The 17,581-nt window shown below is 39.3% G+C and overlaps 1 protein-coding gene across 1 annotated transcript in view; it reads right to left on the minus strand.

The window, feature by feature from the left end:
* Positions 1–17,581, minus strand: part of OTOA (otoancorin) — a 30,094-nt gene that overhangs the window by 3,251 nt on the left and 9,262 nt on the right. Inside the window, exons 9-22 of the mRNA XM_035548834.2 lie at positions 17,395–17,559; positions 16,951–17,091; positions 16,306–16,361; positions 15,859–15,976; positions 15,466–15,539; positions 14,198–14,333; positions 13,203–13,393; positions 11,076–11,169; positions 10,137–10,266; positions 6,404–6,591; positions 3,029–3,184; positions 2,261–2,403; positions 1,727–1,863; positions 1,042–1,139 (exon numbers count right to left, since the gene is read on the minus strand). Coding sequence (XP_035404727.1) covers positions 1,042–1,139; positions 1,727–1,863; positions 2,261–2,403; positions 3,029–3,184; positions 6,404–6,591; positions 10,137–10,266; positions 11,076–11,169; positions 13,203–13,393; positions 14,198–14,333; positions 15,466–15,539; positions 15,859–15,976; positions 16,306–16,361; positions 16,951–17,091; positions 17,395–17,559 — 1,827 coding nt within the window. The remainder of the gene's footprint in view (positions 1–1,041; positions 1,140–1,726; positions 1,864–2,260; positions 2,404–3,028; positions 3,185–6,403; positions 6,592–10,136; positions 10,267–11,075; positions 11,170–13,202; positions 13,394–14,197; positions 14,334–15,465; positions 15,540–15,858; positions 15,977–16,305; positions 16,362–16,950; positions 17,092–17,394; positions 17,560–17,581) is intronic.

The raw sequence follows: 17,581 nt of genomic DNA on the forward strand, positions 1-17,581 counted from the left end.
TAAAACTAGTAAGCTCAAATAAATGCCTGTCAGTCCAGAAATGTTAAGATAAGCCACTTTAAAACTAAATTAAGGTCCATAACACAATGTAATTTTTCATAAATCAAAAGCTGAATAATATATGCAGCCCTATACAAGATCTGTGTAAACACAAATTCTGCTTTGAATCTTTCAAATGCAGAAAACTGTTCTGGGAAGGTTCCCTGTTATTTGTTAAGCACATTTTGTAGTATCATTACTATTCTTACTAACAAAAATGTATGTTATTTGAAAGAAATTCTACAAGATGATGTAGACCCTCAGCTTTGCCTGTTTTCCAGAGAGATAGTTTGACTAAGGACATCTCAAGCTTATCTAAACTGTTGGTGGTACTGTGCAGAACAGTGTTCAAGGAGTTTTTCTCATTTATGGAACCTGACACAGTTAACTATCTGTTTAGCTCATCTGTCCATAAGTATATTGCTTGCCCAGGCATCTGACAGAGACCAGCCTAGGCAGAATATTAATCTTGTCACTAAGTCAAATAACGTCTGGGGCAATGATCTCAAGATCCATGTTCTAATTTCTGGTCCACATTCAGAACAGGTTTAATTAGATGTAATTCCTTTCTGATCTGTATCTGCTTGTACAGTCTGTTTCTCAGAGCCAACTCTGGAGAATGGTGCCAGATTTTAAGATAATAAAAAGGCTCTTAGGCAGTCAAGCAGAGAAATGTGTAGCTGTGATAGCATCTCTGCAAATGTTAATAAACAGAAGAAAGCTCAGATCTGAATACAGTGTCAGAAGAAAGAGTCCTTTCTGTGCTTTCTGACCCTAGATCTTTTCTTTTCCCTTGGGACTCATTTGAGGGGAAAAAAAAAAGCTTGTTTAACATATTTTATGTTCATCACAAATACAGATGATATAGTTGAAAGTTAATGTTTCAGATCTTTGACTGTCTCTCACTTAACTGACCACAGAAAAATACCTGCTGAAACCCCAAGCCAAACCATAAATCAGTGTTGCAGTTCATTCATAAGAGAGTAAAAATAAAGCTCTTACTTGGAAAATTTCACCAGGTATGTGGCTTATTGCTATTGGCTGGAAATATGGCATCAGGTTTTTATCGAAAGCTTTTAATTCATCCTCATTCAAACCACCTGCAAAGGTAATACATTTTTTATTAGACTGACTTTTAAGCTAACACAAAATTTAAGCTCTTGCACAAAATATCTAAAATATATTTCTTCAACGTTTCATAAAAAAATACCAGTTCTTTTTTTTTGTTTGTTTTCTCTTTCATTATATTCAAATATTAGAAATAATCTGACCTTAGCTAACGGTATGGAACCTACACTACCCAAGGGACCATTAAATAACTCTTTTGCTTCTAAGAGAGACAGTTGAGGGGAGATGTGTTTAAATCTATAAAATCTATAAAAATACAAGCAGTGTTATTCAGGAATGCTTCTTGACAGCTTCTTCTCATACAAGAAGTCTTAGGGAGCATTAAGTGAAATTATTGGAAAGCTTTAAAAAAAGTGCAATGGGATGCACCTTATGGAAACTACCACGGCTTTTCCTTAGCACTGAAGAAATTGCTGAACATCCATCCCTGCAGATGACTCCTCCCTGGAAGAAATATATTTTGCCAGTCTAAAAAAACGCATTACTACATGAACCTGTCTCCTACTGCTCAGTAATACTGCTTCACATCTATTACCATCTGCAGTCTGAAGTTTGTTACCTGCTATAGTACCAATCTCCTGTAACACAGAGCCATTCCAGCTAGTTGCAGATCCAAACACAGACTCTGCCATCTTCTTAAACTGCCTCAGAACAGGGGTGCTACACAGCAACAGGCCAATTCTTGCAACAGCAGCACTGCAAAAGGCAACAAGGTTAATATGACATGCTGCAATCACATGCAATATTAAAAGTGCTTGGAATATACTTAGTCTGCAGTAGCAAGACTGTAAACCTCTTTTCCAGTTAAAAATATATGTACAATTGCTGCATACAAAAGTTTAATGCTTTGAGCAAAAGCCTAAGTTTCTCAGTGCAATATTTGAATAGTGAGATATAAATGGCAGAGAAAATCTAAAATGGACTATATTTTAAACAGCTACTGTATGCTTTCCATAACATCTATTGGCTTTCTTAAAGCATCTTAAGTGCAAACTAAAAGAGGCCTTTAGGCTCTGGAAATCTCAAAGGAAAACAAACTGCATTTTGTCAATAGAAATACTAATACATATTTCATAAGTATCGAATGTAGTACCTGAATTCAACACTCCTTATGGACATGATTTCTGTGGAGTTCAGAGCACAGAGAATAGCTCCTAATCCAACTAAATCAAAACTTTTTAATGTACTCATTGTCTGGCCAGAGTCTTCTAGAAAACTGTGCAAAATAGATCTTGCCTGCAAAAATAATAAGATATTAGGCAAGAACAGAGTGAACTTAATTGAAGGTTTTGTTACTAGAAGCTCAAAGTCTTACTGGAAGCTATGGAGTGTTACAATGGAGCCTCCCCAACATAATTAAATGGAGTTTTGCATGGTCTTCAGGACAGGCACTGGCACCACCTCTATGAGGCATCTAAGCAGAGCATGGTTACATGGCCACTTCAGAAATGAAAGCAAGTTAAAAGAATTCAGTGTGTCTTCTGCTGAGTCACAAGAGACCACTTCACCAGAAGAAATGTGCATTGAAATGCCTAACAGAACTGCCCAATTCAATTAAATTGTTAGACAGAAATGCAAATTACTCAAGGGAATCAACATGAAATTTTTAGGTTTTCTAATATCAGGTTGTCCTGCCTTATTTAAGTGTCACCTATAGATGGTGACCTGTGTTTAGGACTAAGATTCAGATGTGAATGGGATGTAGGTGCCAAAATGTCTTTGCCAGCCCTCATTTGCAGGGGCCAAGGCTGAAGACAACAAGCAGAGAGTGGTGGGGGTGGCTGTATCAATTTCCTAGGCAATTCTAGGACTTGAGTCTCAAAAAGCATGAATCCAGTAGTAAATTCAATAATGTACTTACTTGGGTATGAGTCCATTCTGTTTGCTGACTCAGAACAGAAATGGTGTCGATCAGATGTAAATCCAGCTCTTCAATTTCATCTTCAGTGAGTGCCAGAGCAATGCGCCCCAGAGAAACAATATGGTAACTCTTCCAGACTGACAGCGATCCCCAAACCTTTAGAACAGATTCATTAATGTACAGCATCTGTTAGATCATTGTGAATCTTCCTGTATGTAAACCATTTCCCAAAACTTTGGTTTTAAAAGTCCCAATACCTGATGTAGGCTTCTTCGCACACAAAATGCAGAGACTGGATATTGTGAAGCCTTTCAAGGTTCTGCATTAACAATGGTTAGTTTATCTAAAATATCAATACCAATGTATTTAAAACTAGAAGCAGTAGAACTCGGTTTATCTGTGATATAGTTACAGTGACTGAGAAGTTGTTACAGACCAGCCCCAAGGAAATTTTGATTACAGGAAAAGATCTATCTGGATAAGGAATAATGAAAGGGCATCAAGAGCTGGATTTGCAGAGCCTGGAACTGTCAATAATATTTAGCTGATAGTCGGTGGGCAGTATTTCTCAGGATGTGGCCAACTGCCTTTGCAAAAAAAAAAAAAAAAAAAAAGTATGCTAGGTTCTGGCTGAAGGGAGTAACTTGAACAAGACAGGTATAAGGAAAAAAAAAGTTCCCTTTAAAGGTCTCAGAGACTTCAGCAACGTTGCAATGTTAGTTGGTACAAGGAAGTTTTCTAGTACAATTGTGCCGCTAACTTCATGTAGAGAAATAAATGTAAAAAGCCAGTTCTGGGCTAAGTTAACCATTCCATGGAAATACTTCTTTTATTTTCAGGATTGCCACAATCTAGCTTTTGTTCAAAAAGCTTGAAGGGTGAATGCTAGTGAGGACTCACTGAAGAAATCTCTCTGTACTTGCCTACTAAATAGTGTTTGCACCTTCAGATACATCTGGTACTGTACAACCCACAAAGGGCCAGACCTCTGGAATAAAATAATTCTCACCCAGAGTTGCTGACTATGTGCTGTTCACACCAATGTGCACATCTAAGACAGAGCAGCCCCAAGGCTGCTGAGGTGTTTCTTCTCAACTATGACACTTGGGTTAAAGATTTGCTTAAGAGAGGCTTTTGCTGGACCTGTACCTCCTGACTGAGTTTCCACCGGATCTTTTATGCTGGTTTTACAATATCATAAAGAAACAGAACAGGGGCCTAAGCGTGGGAAATTTCAGTCTTTCCAAAGAAAAGAGACAGTAAAAAACATTATCCTGATTTTAAAGCTCCTAATTCTCTAATTTAAGAGGTACACGAAACACATACAGTTAAAAATGTTGTGTGTCTGTTTCCTGATCCAGGTCATAAAATACGGGGTTTCAGCTGTTTCATAAATAGCATCATCTGACAGCGCTGCATGAAATCTCAGACATAATGGTATAAATAACACAACACATTAAAACTGAACCACTCCTTTGTCCTCATTCACCTAGAGAATGCAAATCCACACATCTGTTACTATCACAGAGCCTGGAGACCTTCCCCTTACAAGTGAGCTAAGCTGCTTACTTTCATTAAGACCCAATCTGATAACTATTTTTTTTGAATTAGTTTGGGACCACGAGTAGTATGTTGTTTATTTTGGAATAAATAAATCAATTTAGGAGAAATTAAAGCTGGCTTAATCAAACATTTAATCAAAGATGCCCTTTAGTTAATAATATAACAGCATCTTATACATACAATGTCGAAGAGCTGCAGTTGTTTTGCCTGTACTATCTGATTTCTCATGCTTGGCGTTCAGTGTATATAGAAAGTCTGTCCTTGTCCAGCAGCAGTTTGTCTTACCACAGAGACCCAATATACAAAATTCAGTGCACTACAGATCTGTGTATCTTTCGGTATCTTTGCATTGAACATAGCTGGGCTAGGAGCACATTAACCTTGTAGACAATTTCTCTAGAGCAGATACCACTTCGTAAGCACACCATTATATTGCACTGCTGTAAAACACTTTAGTTTCCACCATCTCAGATAATAAACTAACATTCATCTCCTCGGATTTTTTTTTCCCCTTTTCCTACCCACATATCTCTGTGTTGACAGAGGAAGGCTGTCTTGGGACAGAAGCATTTGACACGGGGGGCTGTTGTCCTACCCCAGCACGGCAGCAGAAACAGAACTGCAGTCACTGTCAGCTTTCAGAAATCTGACCAGTGCTCTCTCCCTTCCAGCACCTGTAGTTCAGGAGTTTTAAAAGCTGAGCTGCACTTCTAAAAACTGCACTGTCGGCCTTATTTACCCAAAGGTCATGGTCAGCTCCACTGCTCTGACTGCAACTCGTGATTACAAAGATACTGCCCAGGCCCACCTTGACCCTTGTCCCAGCCCTCAGATCTCCAAGCATCTGCACTGGTCCTACTGGCAGTCAACTGGACTTGTAGATGCTTCCTACCCTTGTTCTGTCAGAGCAAACCGTACAAACAACTTTTTAAGGGTTGGATCATTTTGGTAGAATGGGATTCAGAAGTAGCTAGCCATGAAGGGATGGAGACAGAGAGCAGACAGCCTCCATCAAATGCTGGTGACATGCAGCTGAAGACAGCCTGGGCTCGGTAACCTCTTCACCTCTGGGTCTTCCGCAGCCAAAACAAATGGTTTCACTACACCCTAAGGCTTTTTCTGGCTGAATCAAAAGTCTGTTTGTGACAATACCAGGAAGCAGTACGAGGAAATCACCCCCAGGAGGGTGAATCACCAGTGCCAGGGATGGGGTGAGGTGTGGCTTTCAGGAGCCCACAGCTGGACAAGGGAGCACTGATGAGCACCCAGGCACCCTGCTGACGGTGGCCCCGGACACAGGGCACAGCGCTGGCATCACACAACCATGTCCTGTGCTCTGGCAAACACCATGGGCATCAGGTACGGCCTGTGCCCAGGGCAGAGACCTGTTACTTACCCAGCTAAATACCCTCTTGGTCCATCTGGTTTTATGCCACCATAAACTATATTTAACATAGATGTAGACACTTTAACACTCTAAGCTGAATTCTCAGCAGGCCAGCCAAATTCCCATAGGACAGCTTGCTGGTTTTTCATTTATAAAAGAAAAGCAAGAAGCAAGCAACCAAAAAGCCATGGGAAAGCAAAAGCACTCAAGTTTTTCAGCAGCGAATAGCTCAGAACAACTTGCCTGTCGACTCTAAAGCAAGACAATAGCTTTCTATCACCATCTCACATTATTTTTCCAATAAGCAATAGATATTCCTGCAGCAATAGTGACATTGCCATAACATAGTTATTTTTGAACTATGCAGCTCTATAAAAGCAAGTCAAATTATGGATTTAATTTTCTTTCACAGACAGTATAGTTACCTGCTTGGCTTTTTCCTTCAACACCATAAGCTGTGAGCTGTTAAAACCAGAGACAGTCCCAAGACGTTCCACGTTTTTGTCAAAAGTCCTTGCATCCATGCATTTCAGTTCCTGAACTGACCAATAGACATTTGCTTCTGCTAATTTAATAATTTCATCTGAAGAAGGGGCTCTGGTTCCAAGGCAATCTGGAAAAAAAAAGTGAAATACTAAGAGTTTTCCTCAAGGAGACTGCAAAAAGGAAATTTACCAATAGGAAAATGTAAGAGGCTGACAGACTGTGAATTAACTGCAGCCAATGTGATATTGATTAACTAATTATCTTACAATGAAATTATTTCTTTAAATATTTACATCATTGATGTAGTGGATACAAAAGCAGAATTTGCCTAATTAGCAAGAAATCAGGTACATTTTTTGTCGTCCAAAGGCAGTGCATGCTGGAAGAGAAAAGAGGAGTAGCTGTATTTCAGAACAGTTACAATATAGAATGCCGGGAAAAAAAAAACACTAAAATCTGAATGTGCACAGTGCTAAGAGCAACCAAGATGTTCCAAGTTTCTTTCAGGTCCAGTTCTGTAAAGGAAGCAAAACCCAGGCAAGGGCTTAGCCTGCGGTCAAAGCAGTGCCCACTGGGGGCCACGATGCAGTAGGAATGCAGATCTCTGGAACAGCCTCAGTGGAAGCTTCCATCCACGGCTAAGGCTGCTCACCCCTGCTCTCCCAGAAAAGCTGCAGCTGAATGAACTTCACGTTTAACCAGCACATATACGAACCCAGCTCAATAAGAAAGTAACAACCACAAGGGGCCCCTTCATGCTAAAGTACTGTGACAGAGATGTATGGCTTGTAAGACTTGCCTGACATTTAAACAAGGTGAAGACAGAAACTGGATGTGTCAGAGGAGCACAGTGCTTGTTCTCCGTATCAAAAGCAGGTTGTTAAAATGTCAAGAATGAGAGAGAGTGGCTCACTTAGAGCACAACTGTTTGGACAGACAACCTGCATTTAAAAATCTGATTTATGGGCAGGTTCTGGATCCATACATGATCAAATGAGATATTTTCCAGTGTGAGTATTAACAAAACCTGATCTTTGTTGGTGTAATCTACATCTAATATTGATGGAAAGCAGAAACTGGAATCCTAATGTGCTCACTTACTTCTCTTTCTCCTGTCACTAATTCAGGAAAACCTTATTAAATAATGACCTAAACCAAATAATCTCTACATGTCTTTAGATATGACCATTACCAGTAAAAATCAAGAGTTTCACAGATGCTCTGTCTGAGCTAAGCTCCCACAGATAAATAAAGTGAGGATGTACAAAGTAGATTTGTACTTTGAAAGGAGGCAGAGGAGGGATTTATTTGCATCAAAAGAAGCTGCAGTAGTGGGTAGAACACTGAAAAAATTGAATCTGTTGAGCAAACGAAAATGTTGTTCAGCTTGCAGTGTACCAGCTGATGTTCTGCTCTCCCTGTATGTGCTTTCCTGTGAAGCTGCATTGTTTCACTTTCCCATGCTGCAAAAAGGTCAGCTTTTCTCATGTAAATACTGGCATCCAGACACAATGCAGTTCCCTTCCCCAAGTCATGAAAACCTATTATTTTTTGTTCATGGAAAAAAACATTGATTTTATTATTTGCAACATACCAGATACATTGGCACTATTACAGAGGGAAATACTAATTAGACTCCTGGCTTTACTTCCTGTATCTGATGCTATTTCATTCTTCCTTCTACTATATAATCATATTTAGTTTGATGAACATATTATATAGGTAATATATTATAACATCTCAGTGCTGTGAGGTAAGCAACTTGAATTCTTTTTCCACCATCGCTGCTCCATTCTGGTAGCATCTTGGGCAGATGATTCCTCATATGCTCCAACTTGCCTTAAGCAAATGAGTTTTGCCCTCATATGCTCCAATCTGCCTTAAGCATCACCTGTGCTTTTTCCTTGGCATAGGCATAGATGTAAGAACTGTCACTGTAATTATTACTTTTGTTACTATTCGCTCACAACCAGACAGTAGGAAATGTTAATTATCAGGTTGGTAGCATGGAGAACCATCCATGTCATTCTAGAGCCACTTTCCTAGTAGTCAATTTTCTAGTGATTTAGAAGTCAGAAAACTTCAATCCTTACTGAAACTACTGTGTGAGCTCTGTGGAGTTGATAAGATTATGTTTGGTAACAGAACTTCAATACCACACTTGGACTGCAGAATTTCTTGGACTAGAACAAACAATCCCTCCATTGCTCATCTTCCACTCTTGCCCCCAGCTACGCCAGCACAACCTGAGTGAAGAGTGAGCAGCCTTGGAACCCTGTTATCCTTTGACAAAGATCATTAGTTCCACTGGCAAGTTCATATTGGTCTTGCAGTGCAAGTATCAGACAGCTCTGCAACTGCACTGGACAGAAGTTTGATTAGAGGAGCCTTTGGGATTTGTGTGTTGTGATCCAGAGTTCTAAAAAACCGTCTGTGAGGACAAAAATGTGCTGAAACATCTGATGCTGAACCTTTAATCCTGTGGCCCATGCCTACACATTTCTTAATTAATTTCTTAACAGTTAATGATCTGGTGGTTTATTTGTTCAGGGAAGAGTGAATTTGATCCATTCAGCTTGACTCTGCTACTCTACCAGCTTGATCCTGCTTTTTTAGAGCATGAAAAATGTGTAATGACTTCTCTGCTCAACCGAGGTCATGGTTTTGTTCAGGCAATGCAAAATACAGCTCTGCAGAACACTTTCTATCTCCCTCTGTGTATGAATACAACATTGTAAAGGACGCCACAGTCATCATTCAGAATCGCTATTATACAAGTGGGAGGATTTCTATGCAGGCACAGGGCTAGGTGGGAGCTTGGACGTGCATTCTGTTGGACAGAACCGATGGGGAGGTTTTCGAAGGCATAAAGGTAGACAGTACCAACCCCCCTGAAACTGTTGGGCTCTAAATTCTAAGCAGTGCATTCAAAAGCCTCCCCTACAACATTGTCATTCTCCACAGCACAGGACAGCATGGCCTAAAAATTCTGCCTAGGTGAATTTAAGATAAGAGAAGGAATTGTTGTAATAGAATATAGTCAGAGTATGCATTTTCTACAAAGAAAATGATCCATTTGTCGCTAGCAATTCTAGTAGACTGATTGCTAATTAAAATATATTTTAGATTATAATAAGCTTTGCCCATTTGGACAGACAAAACACGGTGCCACCACTGATGTCAGATTTCAGAACAGCTGAGTCAACACACGATCATGTCTGGCAAAGGATTAACTACGTGTACTCTTTTGGCACAACAGTAACTTGTCACCTCCACTGCTTCTTAATTCAAGGAAGCTTAATTTCTGTTACAAAGGAAGCCAAAAAAAAAGCCAAAATAAACAGGAAACCATAATACAAGTCATTAATCTTTTCCTTTGTGCACTCACAGACATGCCAGGAGATGTTAACCATGCAATCACGTACTGAGATCAAATTTTTCAGCAATTGGTCAGTGCATCAGATGGCCACAGGCAACAGAGTAAATACTCACTGTTTTAGCTAGAAGACTGATCCCTGGTAAGTTACTTAATGCTTTAATTTTTACTGTCCTGCTCTTGGAATACATTTAATGACTAAGTCAAAATGAAAAGTCAGTTTAAACTGCACCACCAGAGCCCCAAATGCAAATCGGGCACTTTGACACCACACAGACACCAGGTGAAACACTCACCTGGTCTGACAAGAGGTGGTTCAATATTGGCAGTGGCATTGGAGACGGATTCAAATACAGTTGATAGAAGCTCTTTGGCTGAAGAAATTGGCCTTACTGTCTTTGCTATTTGCAAAATGATATCCTGGAACTTTAAACGGAAAGCAAAACAATGAGTAAGACATCTTTCCCCCTTTTAAAACAAATTGTTTTGGAGAGAGACTCCTGCAGACCTCAGCAAAGTAGGGGTTAGTAACAGCTCAGCCTCCTTCCGAGTTGTGCAGATGTTTCACAACAGAAGGAGAATAAACCAACTGCTTCTGAAAGGTTAGTGGTAGATCTTTAAGGAAAAGCAGTATTAGAAACAAAACAAATTCAGAGCAATTCTTCCTTTTGTATGTCCTCTCAGCTTCTGGCAACATCTGAGACTGCCTCCAGACCTTATTGTAGCAAGAGCTCCTCTGTTACATGATATACGGTATGGAAAATATTTTGTTTCAAATTTGTCAGATAAATATAAGAATTGATGATATAGACCCAACTAAATTATGAGGAATATTTTTTACCTGTTCACCTTTTTTTCAGGCTTTTGTGATGTTTTGACCTTTCTCCTCCACCCTGCTAGACACCTCCCTTTCAGTTGAGAAGTCCCATGCTATTTGGGCAATTATATGCGTTATCTCCTGAGGAAAAATTGCTGACTGTGCTCACATATTTCTGCAGAATAACGAAACCTCATTCCAGTATAGTTTAACCCTATACATAAAAAATTGTAAGATTATATGAACTAAAGAGGGCAAAGAAACTACAAAGTGCAATGCTGAGGATATCAGTTACTACTGTGTGTGCTATGTTGTACTTTGGGCAAAGGGCCACATATTCAGGTTACATAACTTAGACTGTGAAACCCAAATTCTAACATTATCTCTTACAAAATTAAAAGTTAAAATAAAAACATACCTTTTCAGCAAGTACATTTAATTCTCTTTTTGACAACTCAGCTATGAATGGTCCAATATCTAATGTTGTTTCAGCTGTCCAGTTCTTCGGGGAGCTGAAGAAACATTTTGGAAAAGTATATTGATCAAGAATGTTTGCAATCAAAATTATACTAAAACTTCAGAGTTTTTATTACGCTGTATTATATAGAAAAGACAGATGCTCCTATGCCAGTGTGATGAATCATATATATTAACATCAGACTCTACTTTCTCATCTCTCTCTGACACAGGGGGCATTAGTGGAATTCAATACATTCAGAGGAAGCCTTCAAACATTGCAATCATGGAGCTTTGTTCTCTCTCTCACTCAATGTTCATAGCATTCTTAGCAGGACAGTGTTCAAGCAAGGAGAAAGACCTTTAAAAAAAAAAATATCCCATTTTCTCTCAGATTCATGCTGCAATGGTATCCTGCTAAATGGCATCAAAAGAGAAGCAGAAACCTCACAGCCAAACCTGAAACCATCTTTTTTCCAAATACCTTATCCTAAGGATCAACTTGGTTAATACACAGGTAAGCAATATTTACCAGTACTTGCTTAAAAATTTGAACAAACAAACAAGCCTATTCCAATATTAAACTATCTGCAGTTTTACACGGGCTGGTTTTCCTTGCTGTTGGGCAACTGCAGCTTTCTCTGATGCCAACAGGAGCTGTGGGTGCTCATCATTTCTGAAAAACAGGCCCACGCACACCTCACAAGAGTGGACAGTTTCCCGCTGGTTCTGAAAAGATCAAATTCACTAAGCAATTCAGGAAAGTAACTCAAACTTTTTGAAACTAAGGGACGGGAACATGAAACATAGGTGATGAAACTGAAAAATACCTATCTTATTGGCTCCATATTTTTTACTCTCAGTGCTATTTTCTTCATCTGTAATATCAAGAGTAGTGAAAGGCAGCTCTAACACCTTGGACAGCCACATCTAATGACACCTAAGCCATTTCTGTATTAGAGATTTTTTCTATGATAGGTACCATACCTCTTGAAATAACACGTTAAATTATTTGTAGGAATAGGAAGGAAACTCCGCTCTGAGTGGTGCTGGGAGTTTCAAAATGTATGTTGCTTAGCACTATGCCTATTTGGGCTGTGTGACACAAACCTGACAAACCCACTCAGGAGTTGATTTAAGACACAAATCTGACACATGTTTGCCAACCCACTCGGGAGCTGATTAAGAGAGCACTTGGATAAATAAATTTCATCCTGCAAGTCCCTGCAGAAGGTGGTAGTCCAACCAGTCTGTTACTAGTGTGTGTTCTCACAGAAAACTTTGTGGAGTTTGTTGCCCCATTATGAGGGCACTGGACTAGACAAGTATTTTCTTAATAATAAAATGAAGTATTATTTAGCACAGCGAACCATGATTCATTCAGATTTATGCAGGGATGGTTTCTGGTGGCAAATTTATCTACTCCATTACCAGAAAAATGCTGACAACTAGGAGGAACCTGAATGAGCAACTAAAATGACTAGAAGCACCGAGTGACAGACTTTGGGACTGAAGGCATGGTCAGAAACTGTGTGTTCAGTCTCTGTCTTCAAATGCAAGATATCTCTAAGAGAAAATGTAAGAGACAGATGGTATATCCTTGCCAGAGGACAACTTTGCTTTTTGCATGACTGATACAGCAGCGTGGTTCAAACCAGCCTCCTAATCTGAGTCATTAATGACATCCAACGTGCTTTCCGCTCTGTTGCTTCACTTGGTTGAACTTGACATCCCTCTGCTTCCTCCTCTGGCTCTCCCCCTTTGCCACAGGTTGTCTTTATTTCTCTTCTCGCACCAGTGCATTGAACGTGAGAATTCTTTGCATTCCTGTGCCATGCTTTGCCAGTAATGCTCTTGCTCTTGCCATGCCAGATTCTCTTTGCCTGCCCCTCCCTCAACTGTTATGCTTTCTCTCCTTTTTCTCTGGGACTTAACTCATTCAGAGTGTCCCTGGGGCTGTAGTTTGTTCCACAGTTATCACATTACACACCAGAACAGAAATGTCATTCTAGTGAGCAAAGAACACTGCCTTAATACCTTGCATGCCTTAACCATCAGCAGAAGCAGGGTGGTATACCTAATACCTTACCCGTATAACTCAAGGAGTTTGTATTTAATTTCAGTCTTCTGCTCATGGCTGAGCTGTTGGCAGAGTTTGAATTGATGAAGGGCTGCTGCCATTGCCTTCAGGGACATTCTGTCATGTAGAAAGGTTGGAGGTAAGTGGCAGATTAGATTTCCGAGTAGGTCAACATCATATTCATCAGCAATGGAACCATTCTGAAACAAGAAGCATTTACCTTGTTGGTAGAGCTAATCTTGGCTCTTGCCCTGTATCACTCAGCTGCATCAAAACACATTTAAGCTTTGTGATCCTCTAAGGAACAAAGACACAACAGTTTGCACTGGCAACTTAATCTATAGTTTCTGTTGAAGCCACTTTATACTTCTTGCTCTTACCAACAAAACTGGTGATATTTAATAAGCACTTGATATTTAATAAGCATTCTTTGTTTATTTCATATTGAACTACACTTAAAAATAATTAAAACCAGATCTCCTGCCACAATCTCCAGGCAACCACCCAACAAGCGCAGCAGCAGCGCAGTTCTGCTAGCTAGGAGAGTCCTCACATGGCCCTGTGTGGCAAAGGGGCCACAAGCTCTTGCTATCACAAAGCTTCACTCTGTGGGATTTTTCTAGCCAAAAACACGAGGGATTATAGGGCTGGTTTTTACGTACAAGGACATGAATAATCACAGCTACATCAAGAACTAGTTTTCCCTAAAAAATGGTGACTGCTGCAGCTCTTTGGTGGCAGAAGCCACAAAATATGCCAGGTACACAAACACAGAGCCGAAAACATCAACCCAAGACACAGGCTCTATCTACAGAAGAACATGAGCATCTGCGTGCAGACTGGAGAGTAGAAGCAGGCAGTATGACTTCGTGATGCACCACATGACAACAAAGGGAGATAAAGCTATTCAGCCACTCTCACTGAGTTTGGAACGGTCAGTGGCTAATTACAGATGACTTCTGTGCAGCTTCCCCTCTACCACTGGCCCCCCTAACCATGCCTACCAAACACTCCTGCACTTTCTGCAGGACAGCGTCTTTTTTGTGAAGGCTTGGATTCAAGAGGTCCACCTCAGTCTTCCCAAGGCTTTCAATGAAAGTGACACACAGAGGGCCTGAAACATACTCCAGGTACTCAACCCTGCCAAAAGAATTAAAATGGTCTCAGAATGCAAACCTGACTCTCAGATGCCCAAAACCGCACCCATAAAATCTGTGGAGACTGAAAAAATTCAGAGGCAAGCCTGAATTTGAAAAATGATAAACTAGGCAGGCCAGAAAAGTTGCAATTAATCCCCAACATGTTTTAAATAAAATTAATGCCTTTTTAAACAGAACCATTTTATTTTCTCATTTTTGATCAGGTTTTTCTTAAATTAGTTAAAAACATTCTGGCAAAATAATAGTTCTCATACCATTTTATCTCTTTCAGCAGGTGTGAAAAAAGAAAAAGAAAAAAGGAGAATTCACATGTGAGGAGTTACAGCTCAGCAGTTCCTATCAAGGTATGATCGTTAATTGTTTTCTGAGGAAGAAAAGCTGTTACTGAATATTACTTGACTACTTACATCATGGAAAATTTTGCTAACTGACAAAAAGTATTTCTAAACACATTGAAATGTTTTTAACAACACAGAGCAGTACTCTCGGGCGGCAATGTGATGGCTTTATCTTACATCCCTGCTTTCAAAAAAAACACCATAAAAAAAGGTAAGTGGAACTAAGTAGCATATTAAAAAAAAAAAAAATCAAGCAACCACCCCCCCTCCAAAAAAAGTATCACAATATAGGAAGAAAACAACAAAAATGCAAAGAAAAAAATCCAGCGTAAACTACATTTAAGCTAGTTTTGTGATTCTCAACAAGACACTCATGACAGCCTACTCAATTATCCCCTTTATTTCAGCAGGCATCAGAAACAGCGTAAACTGTTTTACAGCATAAACAACATTACAAACTTTTTCATTGCTGCTGTATCACTGTGCTGTGATTCAGTCTGCACAGAGCACGCTTCAAGGGAGTCTGATTTCAAGGATGCAAAGGAATTCACAATTGGGACAAAAATAGGGTATACTAAAAGACACCGGGTGTTACCAGCTTTCACTTGACGTAGACTTTGGCTGCAGTCAGCGAACACTTTTTATATGTTATCTTTTACCTGAATTACTGGCTTTCCCAGGACTGAAGAGGTTATTAAAAAAGTGCTCACAAGGACTACTCCGAATGTTCTACTATGGATGTGCTAACTTAAGATACAGTAAAATGTAACTTACGGCAGCACCAACAAGAGGAAGGGAGGAATGGATGCACTGGAGGCTTTCCAAAATTTCCAAGCCAAACAATTAACCTAAAAGTAACAAAAAATTAAGATCTTAAGTATTTGTTATTTTTGAGGAAGAACTGAAATATGGCTTGTAAATTAGCATATAGAAGACTGTGCATGTTATCTTCAGAGAGAAGATTTTTCTTTTTACAGAGGATTTTACTTTTTCCAGACATCAGAGATAAAACACCCTATATTTGGGTGCATAGGAGTGTTTGTATCTTTCCAAAAGTTATATATATATATTTCCAGACAGATTATTCATGGATTAGCAAGTTGGAATGACTGTAGAAACTTCTTGCAATTCCTAAGTGAAAAATGAAATTGCTTTTTTTGGTCTTACCTGATATGGAGAAAGCAGATGAAGGTTCTTTTCAAAGAATTTAAAATGGCTTAAAAAAAAGTCTGTGCCCATACTTTCAATCAACTGGCAAGTCACTCCTTTCACAAGCTGTCCTGTGCTGATAGGGAAAAGCAAAGTTCAAATTTTTCAGTATTTTTAGCAGAATTCAGTCCTTACTCCCCACAACAATGTCCTAAGATTTAGTTTCCACAACCACCCCCCTTCTCTTTCTTGTAATCTAAAGGCTGTCAAAAAAAACAACAAAACAATACCTCTGCAGTGCAGTGATTTGGATTTGGAGACTCTTTTTAAGGAAGAAGCTGTTATCTTGTGGTACCAAGGAATGAATAAACAAAACAGTACAAAATAACTACATACTGTTTACCTCAAAGTTGTTTTGATCACAGATCTAGACTTAAACCCCTTTCCAAAGACAATCATCCATACCTTAGGAGGTCAACAGGAGAGCTTTTCTTAGACAGTAACTCATACAGATATAAAGCCTGAAATAAAAACCACCACACAAAATTAAACTTCGGTAATGCAGTTGAAAGATACAATAACTACTGCAAGGTTTTTGTTTGCTTAATGCTTTTATGTACCCTAAAGGCATTTCTGGGGTCCAGCCTGGCCAACAATATCGTTTTGCAGGCATCCAGTGGTGAACCTGTTCTTCATAAGATATCAGTGACAGGCACCGTGGGATGATGTTAAACATGTTTGTGGAACATGACCACAGAATAAAATTTAAGTTTAAAGGGACTTCTGGAGGTCATCTGGTCCAACCTTCCATCTCTGGAAAGAGCCAAAGGACTGGTCGTACATGCAAGTATCTAGTATACACAGTACCAGAAAGAGAATTTATGGCAGAAACTTTAATATATTTGAACTCAGAACATTAATGCTTTCCTTTCCACTATATTGACTTAGAATCCTGTCAGGCTCTAAGTGACCACTAGTTGCTTACATGAAAAGATATTTGCGGCAGTTCCTTCCTTTTGCCTACGTTCTTTTAACACCTATTACAACACTTTTCCTATTCTCCCATCATACTAAATCGCAGTGGAATGGAAAGCTCACAATGTTTTTTACCTGGCTTCTTCTTAGTTCTTTTTCTTTCATCACTGAAGAATTATATCCAGTCTCTTTCCATAAATCAGGAAGAGATATTTCTCTAAAGAAAGCCCCTTGTATATCTGTGACTGGTGAAGAAAAATCTCTAGATGAAGCTATCTAAAAAGCGGAAGAGACAAACACATGACATTTCAGAACTTATGCTTAGAATTACAGGATCTGACTTTCTATTCTGTATAATATTTCTCTAGAGAGGATAAAAGAAAAACTTGTCAGTATTAAAAAAAAAGCCATAGACTAAGCTAGAGAGAGCCTTCAAAACAGACTTTTCCAGAAAAAAAACAACACTAGAAATATTAACCATTGAGTTAAACCCACATCTCAGTGATAACATTTTAAATCATGCTCTGCATATTATGCTTTATTATGCTTTTGCACAACGAGAACCTGTTACGCAGGTACCTTCCTGAGGATCCCTTGTTGTTGTGCAGGTGATAAGTCTGGCGAGTATTGGGACATTGTGCCTCGAATGACCTGAGAAAGCTCCTTTGGGTTCATCCTGTAGAATGACTGGGTGCTAATACCAGTTACCAATGCACCCATTTGACTAACATTATAAAATAAAACCTGCAGACATAACAGAGGAAAA

Source organism: Cygnus atratus, chromosome 15 (genome assembly GCF_013377495.2).
Source record: "Cygnus atratus isolate AKBS03 ecotype Queensland, Australia chromosome 15, CAtr_DNAZoo_HiC_assembly, whole genome shotgun sequence".
Classification (NCBI taxonomy): Eukaryota; Metazoa; Chordata; class Aves; order Anseriformes; family Anatidae; genus Cygnus; species Cygnus atratus.